Source organism: Tetrao urogallus (genome assembly GCF_951394365.1).
Source record: "Tetrao urogallus genome assembly, chromosome: 1".
NCBI lineage: Eukaryota > Metazoa > Chordata > Aves > Galliformes > Phasianidae > Tetrao > Tetrao urogallus.
The window spans coordinates 73,382,059-73,396,628 of record NC_136813.1 but is presented as its reverse complement, the minus strand read 5'-3'; the positions used below and the strand labels follow the sequence as shown (position 1 = coordinate 73,396,628).

The window sequence follows — 14,570 nt, the reverse complement described above, 5'->3', positions numbered from 1 at the left end:
CTGTGAATACACAGGGTGTATGTTGGTCCTGTCAGGAATTCGGTGTAAATCAGACAGACAAAGTATTGTGTAAGGGGCTGCAGCTGAGTGAGTAAGGAGAGGGGCATTATCAAGCTTGAGGATTCCTTGGCATTTTGTGGTGACAAATACCGCAAATACAAATATGAAATCCATTAGGTCAGTTAGCAGCAGAAGAAACACTTGGGTCCATATTTAGGGTCATTATCAAATCTGCTTCAAACGTAGATGCAGTCAGCTTAATGCAACGCCTCTCCTCCCGTCAGTGTGTATGTATGCACGTGCATACACAAGCACCGAAAACACGCATACCAATTATTTGCATGCGGAAATGCAGCCAGGTGAGCTCTGCAATGGGATGAAGGCACACAAATAGGCATGTGTGAAAATGAGTGCAAAAAAAGCTCCCTTTAAACATTGGATTTGGAGACTGACCTCCCAGTGCTGTTCCCTTGGCCTAATTCCCTAATTCTATGGCGAACACCAGCAGGAGCAGATTTCCAGCCCAGCTGCAGCAGCTGACAGCTCTGCCTGTGGCCTGGATTTAAATTGCTCTGCTGTTAGTGGTAGTGGGGGACAGGGTTGGCTTGTGGGAGCAAAGCCTGGGGGTAAGTAGGGCTACCAGCACATTGCTGGTGGAGCATAGGTCTGTGTCCAGATGTATGCATGTTACAGACAGCAGAAACCTGGTGTTAAACTCTCTCTCCATCATCTACACACGGTGGAGATAACCTGGTTATCTAACCAGGTTCTAACCTGGTTATCTGGCTTTTGCTCAGTCAGGGGATGAAAGTGCCTTCTTGCCAGGCCCCTTGATCTGGATGGGGACAGGACTCCCCAGGTCTCTCCGTGGGCCCCCTTCCTCTGCTTCAGACAACTTCTGGAGGGAGCCATTTGGCTGGCTGCTGCCAATTGCTTCATTTTCCTCTTCCATTGTCTGCGGTGGGGGAGATGGCCAAGTATCTCATAAACAGCAGTGTTAAAGATGATCTCAGAGTGCCAACTGTGAGTGGAAGAAAGGCAGCAGCAGGCAGCTGGAGGAGGAGGAGGGCTGGGCAGCCCCATCCCAGCCTGGGGGCAGGAGCAGCCCATCAGGATGAGTAGGCAGCAGGGTAGGTCCTGGCCATCCTCTTCTGGCTTGAAGGGCCTGTGCAAAGTTCAAGGGCTCTTCACAATGAAGCAGCTGGGCAACACCTGCAAGCAGTTTACTTACTGGCTTATTTTGGGAATCTGACTGGGTGCCAGGCTGGAGGCTTCTGAGGAAGTAAATACTTCCAGACAAAATACTCAAGTGTTTTGCCTAAGCCGTGCCTGTCGGCAGGGGCAGAAAATAAAACAAAGCAAAGTGTGCATAAATAAATGTTGATAAATACTAAATGCTAAACTGAGAAAGCGTGGTCTTGACAACTGAGTAGCGATGTGGACTTGAACCAGCTGAAGGAAACAAGCCAGAGAGTTGTGGTCAGTGGAACAGAGTGAGTCAAGTTGGAGGCCTGTATCTTGTGGAGTCCCTCAAGGGTCAGTACTGGGACCCGTACTATTCAACATACTCATCAGTGTCTTGGATGAGGCAGTAAAGCGCACTGTGAGCAGGCTTGCTGATGCCACAGAACTGGGAGGAGTGGCTGACACGCCTGAAGGCTGTGCTGCCACCCAGCGAGACCTAGACAGGCGGAGAGTTGGGCGGGGAGAACTTGAATGAAATATAACAAGGGCAAGCATAGGGACTTGTATCTGGGCAAGAACGACCCCACATACCAGTACAGGTTAGGGACTGACCTGTTGGAGAGCAGCGTAGGGGAAAGGGACCTGTGGGTCCTGGTGGACAGCAGGGTGACCATGAGCCAGCACTCTGCCCTTGTGGCCAAGAAGGCCAATGGCACCCTGGGACATTCTAGAAGGGGCATGGTTAGGAGGTCAAAAGAGGTTATCCTGCTTCTCTGCTCTGCCCTGGTGAGACCGCATCTGGAGTATTGTGTCCAGTTCTGGGCCCCTCTGTTCAAGAAGGACAGGGAACTGCTTGAGAGAGTCCAGCACAGAGCCACAAAGATGATGAAGGGACCAGAGCATCTCCCTTACGAGGAAAGTCTGAGGAAGCTTTGGCTTGGAGGAGACTGAGAGGTGACCTAAGGAACGCTTATAAATATGTCAAGGATGTCTGTCAGGAGGATGGAGCCAGGCTTTTCTCAGTGACATCCAGTGACAGGACAAGGGCAATGGGTACAAGCTGGAACATGAGAGGTTCCACATGAATGCTAGAAAAAAACCTTCATGGTGATGGTAACAGAATATTGGAACGGGCTGTCCAGAGAGGTTGTGGGGTCTCCCTCTCTGGAGACATCCAAAACCTGCCTGGACACATTCCTGTGTGACCTAATCTAGGTGTTCCCAGCAGGGGGATTAGATCAGATGAGTTTTTGAGGTTTCTTCCAATCCCTGACATTTGGTGAATGTGATTCTGTAATTGGTATGGAGAAGAGACAGCAGCTATTACAATAAAGACTTGGTAAAAAAAAACCCTACTATTTATTTATGTATTTATGTATGTATGTATGTATTTATTTATTTATAATAAATAGTACAATTTTTAAGCTCATCTTCTCTTTTCTCGTTCTCTTCTCTTCTCCTTTTCTCCTTTTCTCCTTTTCAATTTCCCTTTTCATTCCCTTTTTCCTTCCCTGCTCCTTTCCTCTCCTCCTTTCCTTTCTTATCCTTTCTTCTTTTTTCTATTGGCTCCATCGCTGAAGACAAAATTCTCTTATTCTCCTCCATGTCTCACTAGAAAAAGTAGAGTCGCAACTTGAGACTATTCACAGCAAAGAAAAGCTGCCTCCTCCCTACATCCCTCTGCAGCAACAGCAAAGGCGGGAGTGCCAGTACCTGTCTGTTGGCCCAAGCGGCCGGGAGAAGTTGCTCATCACGGCCTCGGTGTGACAGCGGGTGAGGATGACCACCGCCTGGCACAGGAAGGGCAGGAACGTGCTCTGCTGCGCAAACGATGTGATGCAGCGCAGGATGTAGAGGATCGGAGGCACCTGAGAGAAGAAGAGGAGAAAGAATGACTTGCTGCATCCTGCACTCTGCAGGGCACAACCATGGACATTCAGCGCATGAGCAGTGCCTGCTCCATTGACATGCTGCCACGTCCTAAGCCTGAATTTCATGCCAGCTACCCTGGTCTCCATGCCCTGAGCACAAGGGGCAAACAGCTCAAGTCATAGTGCAACAGCCAGCAAAAGTCCAAGACACGTGGAGGAAAGTCTCTTACGTTCCAACTGATGTCCTTCCCGTGCATCTGCAGGAAGGTGGTCATCCACTTCCCAGCAGCACGCACACGCACTCCGTTGGCTTTCCGGATCGTCTCCTTGATGGCAGTCATGAAGTCAACGGTGCGTTCTAGGGGGAAGATCCTGCACACGATCTGCAGAGAAATGACAAGCGGGAGAGATCTCATCACTGCTCTGCTGCAGCTGTCTGTACCCTGCTGTTTATACGGAAGGCGGTTGAGCCTTCTCTCAGCTTCTGCACCCATGGTGTTTGCTTACATGCAAAGCCTACCTCCCAGCAGCCACAGTCACACATGCATGCAAGTGCACACACACACACAAACGCACGTCATGGAGTCAGATCCTTGCACTGGGTGCCTGAAGGCCAGACGTAGCTCAGAGCCTCCTGCTACTTGCTGAGAAAACAGGACTCAGGGTAACAGCTCATTTTGGAAACAGTGTGTGAGGCTGGGAGCAGCACAGGGTCGTGCAGAAGCCTACACACAGAGATCCCACCACCCCTTCTTGGGTCCACATACCATGGCCATTTTGGATGTGGTCTGGAGCTGAGAGGCGATGCTGCAGGCATGCAGCCCCTCGCACAGGCTCCCAGTGTCACCCGTCTCGATGTCTGTGTTGGTCGCTTTGGCTGGAAAGAGCACAGGGAGAAAAGGGAAGTCATGCTTCTGGAAATGAAACTGCTTTCCACGGGGGAAAGACAGAGGACAGGGTGGGGACAAGAAGAGAGCTGTGCACGGTGCCTCTCCCTCCTGTCAAGAGGGCCCAGCCCATGTGTCTCTGGTAGTGCTACAGAGGAGGGCAGAGGGCTGGAGCACGCCTGCTCTACTCACCTTGGATTCGCAGAAGGGAGCTCAGACAGGTGACAGCCAGCTGGCGGGATGCGGGCATGGGGTCACACGTCAGAGGCGCCAGCAATCCCACCAAGGAGCCAAAGTGCTCACAGGCATCTCCTCTCTGCAGGGGTGAGAGGCAGGAACAAAGCTGTAGATGGCCGCAGCTCTCACCAGCTTCTCCCATCTGTGCCTTCCCACCGTGACACAGCATGCACAGCTGGGCGGAGCTCACCTTCCAGCTCAGGGGTGCTGGGGAGGGAGCAGGGGGCACGCGGTGGGGCTCTTTACTCACTTGAAGCTCTTCACAAACAGACAGCAGCTGGGAGCAGGTCTGCAGGGCCCTCTTGCGCTCCCACACGTTGCTCGATACCATTGATTTCTGCAGGACCTGGGGTAGAGCATCTGTCTCACTGAGGATGTCTTTTCTTCCCCTTCCTGCCACCCCTCTCCCTGTCCCTCCTTTCCCAGCACTTTCCCTTAAGGCCTGCCCTGTTGCTCCATGTGGCCTCCTGCCTCACTGAGCACCGGCACTGCTGCCCCGCTCTCTGCAGACACTCCTGCCTCCTAACGCAGGAGCTTTTCCTCGGCTGTGGCCTCCAGGGGCTGGCTCCTGCTTTCCCCCTGCAGGGCCCATTTCTCTGCCCATTTCAGCTCGCAGTGAGCTGGCACGTCAGCAGGAGATTTCTCCCCCTCTGATCCTCCTCTCAGTCCCCAGATCTCTGCCCCCGCTATTGACAGGCACCATGCTTTCTCCCTTGCCCCACGAATACTCACATGGACTATGTTCTGAAAGAAGCCGCCGCTGGGCTCTGTCTCCAGCAGGACCACCATGAGCCGGCCCAGAGCTCTCAGTGATGTTTGCTGAAGCTGAAAGCAGAAGAGGGGAGTGACGTGTAGCATCACGGCTGCTGCCAGAGCAGAGGTTGTGTGTGCTGAGGTAGGGTTCCGACCGAGAGGTGGCCGGGAAAGTTACGGCAGGTTACCTGCAGGTACTGTGCTGCTTGCTGTGACTTCCTGATCTTCAGCATCATCTCTGCTGAAGGGTGTGTCACGATGTTCTTGCAGCACAGGACCAACATCTCACGCAGGTCCTTGCTTTCAGAAGAGGGCTTCAGCTTGCTGAGAGGAGGAAAACAGGAAGAGAAATCAGAAAGGCTCTTTACCTCTCCAGACTGGTTCAGACAACATCTGAGTTTCTCCTAATTGACAGCTACAAAGCCAGTACCCCCACCCAGCTCATCTTGCTGAGCATTGCCTTCAGCTCCAGCAGCGCCCACCTCCTCCCCGGCAGCAGTGAACCACCTCCCGCTCTGGAGGGAAGGAGACCCCAGCTCTCCCTCTCTTCCCTGCCAGGGGACAGGAGCACCAGGGCCTTTCTCCCTGCCCAGAACCTCAGCTTTGCTGGGCACAACAGCCCAGCCGTCTCTCCTGTAGATGTGGCTCCTCCCCCCCTGACCCCTCCAGGCCCTCAGGAGCTACCCAAAACGGGGATCACCATCCTGACTTGCAACCTCAGCCCTTACCTCAACTGCTCCAGGGCCAGAACCACCTTGAGAGGCACTGGGGAGACAGGCATGCCCGAGTAATACTTCTTCATCAGGTCCTGCAAGTCCCAGAGAGACAGTGTCAAAGGGGGCAAGGGGCACACAAGAGCTGTTCCACCCGGCCCTGAGACATGCACAACTGCCACACACCAGCCCCATCACTTTCCCATGGAAGCAGTGCAGGATGCAGCAGCTGGTGCACCTAGCCCGCTGCCCAGCCGCTGCCTGCCAGCACCCAAGGTCCCCACCAGCTGGAGACGTGTGGCTGCTGGAGACCTGCATGCCCCCAGGGAAGCGAGCCTTGTGGCGCAGCCCAGAACTCCTCTGCAGACAGCCCCACTCACCATCAGGATCTCCAGCAGCTTGCTCTTCAAGGAGGGGTTAAAGCTTGCAGAATCACCCACAGCTTGGTAGGCAGAGCTGCAGTTGGTGATGCTCTGCACCAGCGCAAGGTTGTTCTGCAAGTCCTGAGGAGCAAGAGAGAAGAACGTTCTTTGAGCTGCGGGAAGGGACAAGGGCTGCAAGGGACACACGTGGAGACAACGCTAAGGGAAGGGCTTGGATCTTTATCTGGGCACAAACAGTTCCCCGAGGGACCTTTGGAAAGGGAAGGCCCATCTCAGCATCCCCCCCACGTGGAGAGGCTGCAGCTGGGCGCCCTGACACCCTGGCACGCTTTGAGCTCTCACCCGGCAGCTGCAGCTGTAGAGCATCAGGATGTTGCCCACGATGTCTCCCTCCAGGTGGGCGAGCAGCTGTTCCTTGGAGGCACGCAGTGCCACGCTGCCGTGGGCGAGCATGAGAGCGCTGCGTGTGGCATGAGCTCTCGTGCTGTCCAGCTCCATCTGTGTGGGAAGAAATGCCTTGAGACACTCGCTAACAGCCCCCAGTGCCCCGCGATGCACCTGGGCTCCCAAGGCAGGAGCTGCAGGGAAAATAAGGCCGAAGAATGCCAAGATGGAAACCCGTAACGCTTTACCTTCTTGCGCCTGGAAATCCTGGCATTGCGGCCTTTGCACAGCCTGGACGCAAACATGGTGAGCGTGGCCAGGACTGTGTGGAAGTTGTTCTCAGCAGCATGGCTGAGAAGAGAGATGATTCCCTGCACAAAAGAACAAGGGGCCGTTGGCACAGGCCTGAATCTACAGGTCCTCTCCTGAGCAAAATGGCAGCAGTGCGGAGGTTGAAAGGCCTGGAGCAGGGCCAGGAGAAGGCCTCTGCCCCACGGCCAGAGCGGGGATGCTCACAGGAGCTGGAGGAGAGGAGAGCTCACCTGGGCCTCACATGGCTCCTCTGCATTTGCCTCCTCCAGGTGCTGCAGCAGCTTCTCCTGGATGTGGAGGACTCCCTTACAGGATCCCAGCACCGTGCCCAGAGCCTTGTACAGGAATGACTGCATGGGAAGGGAAGGAAGAAGCTGAGATGTGGCAGCAGCTTAACCTGCTGGTGGAGGGCCAGGTGGGAAGGAGCCAAGCTCCCTGGCGGTTGCTGAGAGCAGCTGCGGGGCCCAGCTTTAGCCATCCCCGGGCAGATTGCAGGGAAAGGCCCTTTGGGGGGCATAGACTGGAGAAGCAGCGTCAGCATCCCGCGTGGGCAGAGCACCAGCCGCAGCCCCAGCCCCAGCTGGACACCTGCAGCTGCACCGCTGGGTAGAGCCGGGGGGAACTCACCTTTTCTGCAGAGCTGCTGGCAGAGCTGCTCAGCCGCTGGCTCAGCTCACAGCTCAGGGCCTCGATCCATGCCTTCTCCTCTATTGTGTCCAGCGACGCCTTCAGGAACTGTTGGAGAACAGGAGAAGACAATGTTCCCTTGCCCTTTGCCTCTTCCCTCACTCCCAAGTTGCTGCAGCCCTCTGGGGAGAGGTGCCTGGAAGAACAGTGCCTCTCCCAGCTCCCCCAGCGTTCCCTCCATTAAAGCCGCCCGCCCTCTTCTCCTCAGACCCCCCTGGGCTTGGCACAGAGCGGAAGAGGCAGCGCCACAAAGGCGCGCGGCCGCTCCGCAGCAGCGCTTGAGAGGCTGTTCCTGCCCCACAGTGGCTCACGTGGGAGCGGGGCTACTTGGGGCAGGCAAGCACTTCTCTGCACCGCGCCTCCCGGCAATGCTGTACCTTTAGCAGACGGCGCTCAAACTCGGCAGTGTCCGGGAAGCTCTCATCTTTCCCTGCACAGCAATAGGAAGACAAAGACCCTTACTTGGGATCAAGGCACAGAAGAAGAGCTGCTGCAAACCTGGCTTGGCCTGGGCACTTGACACTGCCAAGCTGGGACCTGCACCCCCTCCACAATGACCTGTCCCTCCCCACAAACACTGCCTCCACAGGAACACGGAACTAACTGCTCCAAGGCTGCTGTCTGAGGGGACATGAAGGGCCCATCCACGTCCTGGAATGGGCAGATCTCTGGTGGGATAGGTCCCTGGGCCTCAGGCCTGACTCCCAGGAATGGGAACAGCAGCAGAGCAAGAACTGGGCTGCAGACAGTGCTTCCCCTCTGCCATGCTACAGAGCTGCATTTTCACTCCCCCCCTTCCCTTCCCTGCCTCTGCCTCTTCTTCCCCTCCAGTACTTTACCTTCAAGACACTGCAGCAGCAGGGGGATCTCAGTAGCCCACATGGCCCCCACAGCCCTGTGGAACCTGCCGTGGAGGTTTTTCATCAGCAGTAAGGCAGCAGCTTGGAGTCTGCTGCCTGCACCAGGGCTGCCTGCCACCACCTGAGCGAGAGCAAGAAAAAGCAGGGTCACTTCTGCAGCAAGAGCAACGGCTTCCCCCCAGGATGGAAGCAGCTGGGCTCTGCTCTGGCAGGCAAGGAGCAGCCAACAGCTTTGCCCATGGCCACGCTGCTTCCTCCTGGGTGCTCGTAGAACTGGCCTCTGGAGCATCTACTCACCAGCAGTCGTGCCAGCAGTGTCTGGGGCGTCAGCAGTGGGCCTGCAAAGAGAAAAAAAGTGCTGAGTAAGACTCCAAGACACTGCGTGCCCAGCCACACGCACCTCCGCTGTCCCTTCTGGGTGCTACCACAGGTCAGCAGAGCTCCCTGGGGGAGTTTTTGCTCCTACCTTGAAACATGGAGCTGACGAAATGGGGATCCAGATGTTCTATGCGCCGTCCTGTCAGCTCCTCTCTCTCAGCCAGGGCACAGACACAGCGGGCGACTGGGATCAGCATGCCTGTGTACTGCGCTGGCACCACAAACAACAGCAGCCGCGGCCACAGGAGCTGTAGGGAACGAGGCAGTTGAGCAGATCAGCATTCCTGCCTCTGCTCAGAGAGGAAGAGGACTCTGTGAATTTCCCTGAGTCCTGTGTGCTTCAGAGCACATTGGAGGAGAGACCTGGGGTCTTGGAAGGGGACGAGGAACACGTGGTGCAAGGGCAGGGAGCAGCAGCAGGGCAGAGCGTGACTTACTTTGGACATCCCTCTCACAGAGACGTCCAGTGATCCCAGGATGTCCATGCACAGCTCCTGGAGAGCTCCTTCTTCCTGGGCTTCCCGGGCAGAAAGGTCACCGGCTGCCTGCACAACAGTGGTGTTGAAACACTGGTTATGCTCAGTTCTCAGGAGCCTCTCGGGAGGCTCAGGTGTGGCCCCAGCGGTGCTTCTGTATAGCAGCCTCTGAGCAGCACGGGTCTTCCAAAGGAAGATGCTGCCCACTGTCCTTACCCTTCTTCCTGTGGCGCGGCTGAACTCCCTGAAGATGTGCCCCACCACATCCCAGGCTGAGCAGCTCCGGGTGTTCGAACTGAGCAGATCCTTGATGAAATAAAGAACAGCCGTCCTCACCTGCAAGGGGTCAATTATGGATGTGATTCTCCTGGTCAGAAGGCAAAGGGAAGCCACCTGCTCATCGCGGCAGCCCTTTGGGCATGAGCAGAGACACCAAGAGCAGTGGAGAGGCTTTAGCTACTGAGATGAGGGCCAGGCCTTAACACCAGGCTGTGCGCTTTCCATGCACAGCACAGGGACCTGCCCGCTCCACTCTGCCTGCTCTCCCCACAGGAGCCATCGTGACCGTGTGGCCAATGCTCCAGCACCTCTCTAGTCACCCCAGCCCTGCCTGTGCTGGCAGCAGCATCACCACCCCGACAGCGCTTTCTTTTCCCAAACCAGCTCACCCGGATGCTGGGGTCGCTGCACAGACGCTGCACAGCCTCGACGACCTGGGGCAGCATCTCCGTCATCATGGGCTCTGCAAGAGATGCACAGAAGCATGAGCGGAGCCACAAGGCAGATGGCAGAAGGGAGCCCTGGCAGTCCCAAGGCGTGGTACTGACCAACCCGTGGTACTGACCATCAGAGCGAGCCAGAGCACCCAGCAGACCCAGGGCTGCCACGCATCCAGGCTCCCAGTCATCGCCCAGCTGCGACTGCAGAAACAGGATGGTTTCCTCTGGGCAGATCCGGGCTGCAGGGAGGAAATCCCACGCTATGTTAGCAAGAACCTCACGCCCATTCCTGAGGTTTGTGAGAGAGGTTTTGACCAGGGCACAGCCAAGCATGGCCAAAGCTCCTCTCCTTACCCTGCAGCATGATGCAGTGGGTCAGCTGTGCACGACCAGCCTCGCTGTGCTGCTTGCTGTCGTCATAGAGCTGTGGGAACAAGGTCCATTTGAGAAAATCACATCAGCACTGAGGACGGAAAAGACACTGTGCTGCCCGCTCTCGTCTCCCTGGGCACTCTGGGGAAGAGGACAGGCAGACAAAACCCAGCCCACCCCACGGCATCCCCGAGAGTACATGCATGGCTCTGGAACAGCCTTGAGCATGCAGGAGCTAAGGCTGAGCCGCCTTATTCAGGGGCTCGGAGCTTTGCAGTCGACTTAGCCACAAGGGAAACTGCTGTGGGCGCAAGGATAGGCTGCCCTTACCTGGTAGAACACGGCACTGGTGACGTCCAGAAACTTGTCCCTTGGAATGACAGACTCGGTGCCCCCTAAGGCCTCCAGGAAGATAGTGAGGCTCTGCAAGAGAGCAGGAGAGGAAGAAAGGGATGAAGCCACATCTAGCCACTTGCGAGTGGAGAAACTGTTTCCCAACTGTTTCTCTGCAGGGAGCAGCTCCTGCACAGGCGTTCTTGTTTATCCCCCACCTCCCAGCGGCACCAAGAGAGTCTCTCTGCTCGCAATCGAGCCGTGTTTGGGCATCATTTCCCACCCAGCAGCCCACTTCTCCCCCATCAGATGCAACTGGCTGTGGTCCCCCCAGTTGTTAGCATAGAGCTCCTCAGGCACTCAGAGCCCCACAGTGGTGGTGAAACTTCCCATCCCCAGGAGATGAGCCCCAGTGATTCTTGGTTCCCTCCTGGCTCCTGTCTGGGTTGTTCCTTGTCTGACTGAAGAGCTCAGGAAGCCTCAGACCTCCCTTGAACACCCATCCCTTCTTTCTCCAAGGGCTCCCCACCTCCTCCCTGCATCCCCCTGACCCCTCGTGGCATTTGCACGGGCCCCACATCTACCCTGAGCCCTGCGCAATGTCTCTCACCTTGGCCACCCTGCAAGTGTCTTGGATCTCCTGACACGGGTGAACGAGCCAGAGGAGCTGCTCCCAGACCTGCTCTTGGTGCTGCTCCTCTTGCAGGAGAACCTCCAACATGGCAGCCACAGCCCCAAGGACGGCCTGTTTGTCCTGGAGAGGATGGCAGAGGCCCGGCATCAAAGACTGAAGGTCTGCCCTTCCTACACAGAGGGCTTTCTCTTTCCCTTCCCCTTCCCCTTCCCCACACCCCCACGCCCAGCAGGAGATGGGCTCGCTCTGGAGGACAGGCAGCTTTTCCCCATACCCTCATCCCCAGCTCTTCCTGCCACAGTGCTGTGACATGCAGCTGCTCCCTGGCACAGAGCAACTTCAGGGCCCTTTGCAGAGCCAGCCCACTCCCTCTCATCACCCCTCAGCTCTCAGCCCACTGGGCACAGACAGAGCTGCCGACATGGGTGCCCCTGCTGCCTTCCTGGGCTGGGAATGCAGCAGTGCTCACCTGTTCCTCCTGGCAGTCCTGCCAGTTCCACACCACAGAGAAGAGCAGCTCGTGAAGGTTCTCATAGATCTGCTCTTTCTCCATGGCAGGCCAGGGGCATTGAATTCCTGAGGACAAGTAGTTCTTGACTCCATCCAGCCACTGTTTCAAAACTGAAAAAAAAAAATAATTTTTTAAAAAAATAATAACTGTTCATTGTTTTTTTTTTACGAGAGTGAGAGAAAACGGAGTCTGTGAGAGTCTGCAGCAGGGCTGCTCTGGGGCCGGCACTCACCAGCACAAGCGATGCGCAGGATCTGGCCACTCTTCACCTGGCCCACCACACTGCGCAGGCCTGCCAGCATCAGCCACACAAAGGGGATGCACTGTGGAGCTGCAGAGAGGAAGGAGAGGGCCACAGTCAGAGCCCTGGCAGCGAGGAAGGAGGGGCTGCAGCCCTGCATCCCCCAGCTCAGTGCAGATCACACGTGGAGGGCAGAGACCCCTTTCCCGGTTGTTATAGGTGTCAGGAGGTTGAGGGTACTCTACCATAGGTGCTGAAGAGTTTGCTCAGGGTGATGAGCACCAACTCCTTGGACACGTCCCCCGTGGCCTTCAGGTGGCTCTGGAGCTCAGCCATCACCAAGGTGAAGTGCGTCCGAGCCAGAGCCACCAGGACATTGCTGGCAGCTGTCTTGACATTGCTGGTCACGCCCTGGAAGAGAGTCACTGGTGACACGCGGCCCAGGAGACTGCCTGCGGCCCTTGGAAGAGCTAAGCCCCCACCATCCGCCAGCAGAACACCAGCGTGGGCAGGCGGTTCCCTTTGCCCTTGGGAGTGAGCCCTCACCTGGGCTGCCGTCAGGTCCCGGGACACCTCTGCCAGCAGCCGGTTCACCACTCCGCACGGCGGGCGGCTGCTGTCTTGGCACAGGGCGCTCTCCAGCTCACAGTACGCCTGCGCTCGGTCACCCTGGGGACAAGGATCAGTCACGCTCGCTTTGCCCGCTGCCACCCATCGCTCTGTGGATGTGCTGCCGGGCCTGGCAGCCACGGCACCGTGGCCCTGGGCCAGGAGGGCAAGGGTTGGTGGTTGGATGTCCCCAGCTCACCTCCTGATCTTGCAGGCGCTGAAGCAGTAAGGTCGCGGCGCAGGTAGGGACAGGGCTTGACACCCTGCTTCTCTCCCTGCGACGCGTACGCCTGGGCACGCAGCCCACACAAGCAAAGAGACCTGGAAGGAAAGAGCAGAGCAGCTGCTGCAGGTGTTGCTTGGAGCCAAGGCCGAGCACCCGGCCAGCTGTGGGAGGAACGCTCCTCCAGCTCCACAGCGCGAGGCTGCGTGTGGTTGGTGGGGACAGGGGAGGGAGCTTTCCCCTTGCTGGGGTACTGGGGAAACCACGGTGGGCAGCTGCACTGGGCAGAGCAAGGACAGTGCTGCTGGCACGTCCTAAACAGACACTGGAGGCACACGTGGGCCCGGGCAGTGTCCATGGTGTCCAGAGAGGTGGAGAGACTCACCTCGAAGGGCTCTCAGCCTCTCCATGATAGCAGGATGCCTCCAGATAGACGCAAAGCTCTCTCTGGTTCCACTTCCTGCGGGTCCCACAAGCGGACTGAGCCACCGCTCCCACCGCTCCACAAGGGTGGATGAGGCAGCCACTGTGACACCACACTGCAGTGTCACCTCACAGAGAATGAATGACACGCCCCGGGCTGGGCACCAGGCAGGTCCCCAGGGCAACCCTGCAGGCCCTCAAACACAGCACGTTTGTGTGATGCAATCGGCTCTGGGGTTCCGGTTCCATGCTGACGCAAGGAATCACCTCAGCAGGTGATGGAGAGCCCCTGCCAGGGAGCAGCTGCTGGGCACCGTTGCCCGGCGTTGTCTTAGTGACTGGGCACTCCATGCCGGGAGGCACTGAGGCCCCCATCTGCTGCCCGACAAGCTCTCCACAGAGCTCTGCTGTCTACTGGGGGCACGTGTCAGAGATGTTAAGGAGACTCCACCGCATCTGATCAAAAATGAATACATTAATACTAGAAAAAAAAACTTCTTTATGGTGAATGTAACAGAACAGCGGAACGGGCTGCCCAGAGAGGTTGTGGGGTCTCCCTCTCTGGAGACATTCAGAACCCGCCTGGACACATTCGTGTGTGACCTAATCCAGGTGTTACTGCTAAGGCAGGGGGATTGGACTGGATGATCTTTCAAGTTCCCTTCCAATCCCTGACATTTAGTGAAACTGTGAATACACAGGGTGTATGTTGGTCCTGTCAGGAATTCGGTGTAAATCAGACAGACAAAGTATTGTGTAAGGGGCTGCAGCTGAGTGAGTAAGGAGAGGGGCATTATCAAGCTTGAGGATTCCTTGGCATTTTGTGGTGACAAATACCGCAAATACAAATATGAAATCCATTAGGTCAGTTAGCAGCAGAAGAAACACTTGGGTCCATATTTAGGGTCATTATCAAATCTGCTTCAAACGTAGATGCAGTCAGCTTAATGCAACGCCTCTCCTCCCGTCAGTGTGTATGTATGCACGTGCATACACAAGCACCGAAAACACGCATACCAATTATTTGCATGCGGAAATGCAGCCAGGTGAGCTCTGCAATGGGATGAAGGCACACAAATAGGCATGTGTGAAAATGAGTGCAAAAAAAGCTCCCTTTAAACATTGGATTTGGAGACTGACCTCCCAGTGCTGTTCCCTTGGCCTAATTCCCTAATTCTATGGCGAACACCAGCAGGAGCAGATTTCCAGCCCAGCTGCAGCAGCTGACAGCTCTGCCTGTGGCCTGGATTTAAATTGCTCTGCTGTTAGTGGTAGTGGGGGACAGGGTTGGCTTGTGGGAGCAAAGCCTGGGGGTAAGTAGGGCTACCAGCACATTGCTGGTGGAGCATAGGTCTGTGTCCAGATGTATGCATGTTACA

At 56.4% G+C, this 14,570-nt stretch overlaps 1 protein-coding gene across 1 annotated transcript; it reads right to left on the bottom strand.

Annotated features, from left to right (window-relative positions):
- Positions 1-793: 793 nt before the first annotated feature.
- On the bottom strand, positions 794-13,178 carry LOC306955904 (maestro heat-like repeat-containing protein family member 2B; the record flags this gene model as incomplete). The annotated part of the gene is made up of 32 exons (XM_079547279.1): positions 794-981; positions 1,569-1,711; positions 2,899-3,053; positions 3,287-3,439; positions 3,824-3,933; positions 4,136-4,259; positions 4,431-4,517; positions 4,913-5,005; positions 5,122-5,257; positions 5,662-5,741; positions 6,027-6,149; positions 6,372-6,527; positions 6,662-6,784; positions 6,956-7,075; positions 7,353-7,460; positions 7,790-7,842; positions 8,252-8,393; positions 8,570-8,610; positions 8,739-8,898; positions 9,088-9,195; positions 9,343-9,462; positions 9,795-9,868; positions 9,971-10,084; positions 10,200-10,269; positions 10,548-10,640; positions 11,161-11,304; positions 11,654-11,805; positions 11,928-12,026; positions 12,182-12,347; positions 12,483-12,605; positions 12,745-12,866; positions 13,154-13,178. 32 exons carry the CDS (start codon positions 13,176-13,178, stop codon positions 794-796), a joined length of 3,705 nt encoding a protein of 1,234 aa, XP_079403405.1.
- Positions 13,179-14,570: the final 1,392 nt, after the last annotated feature.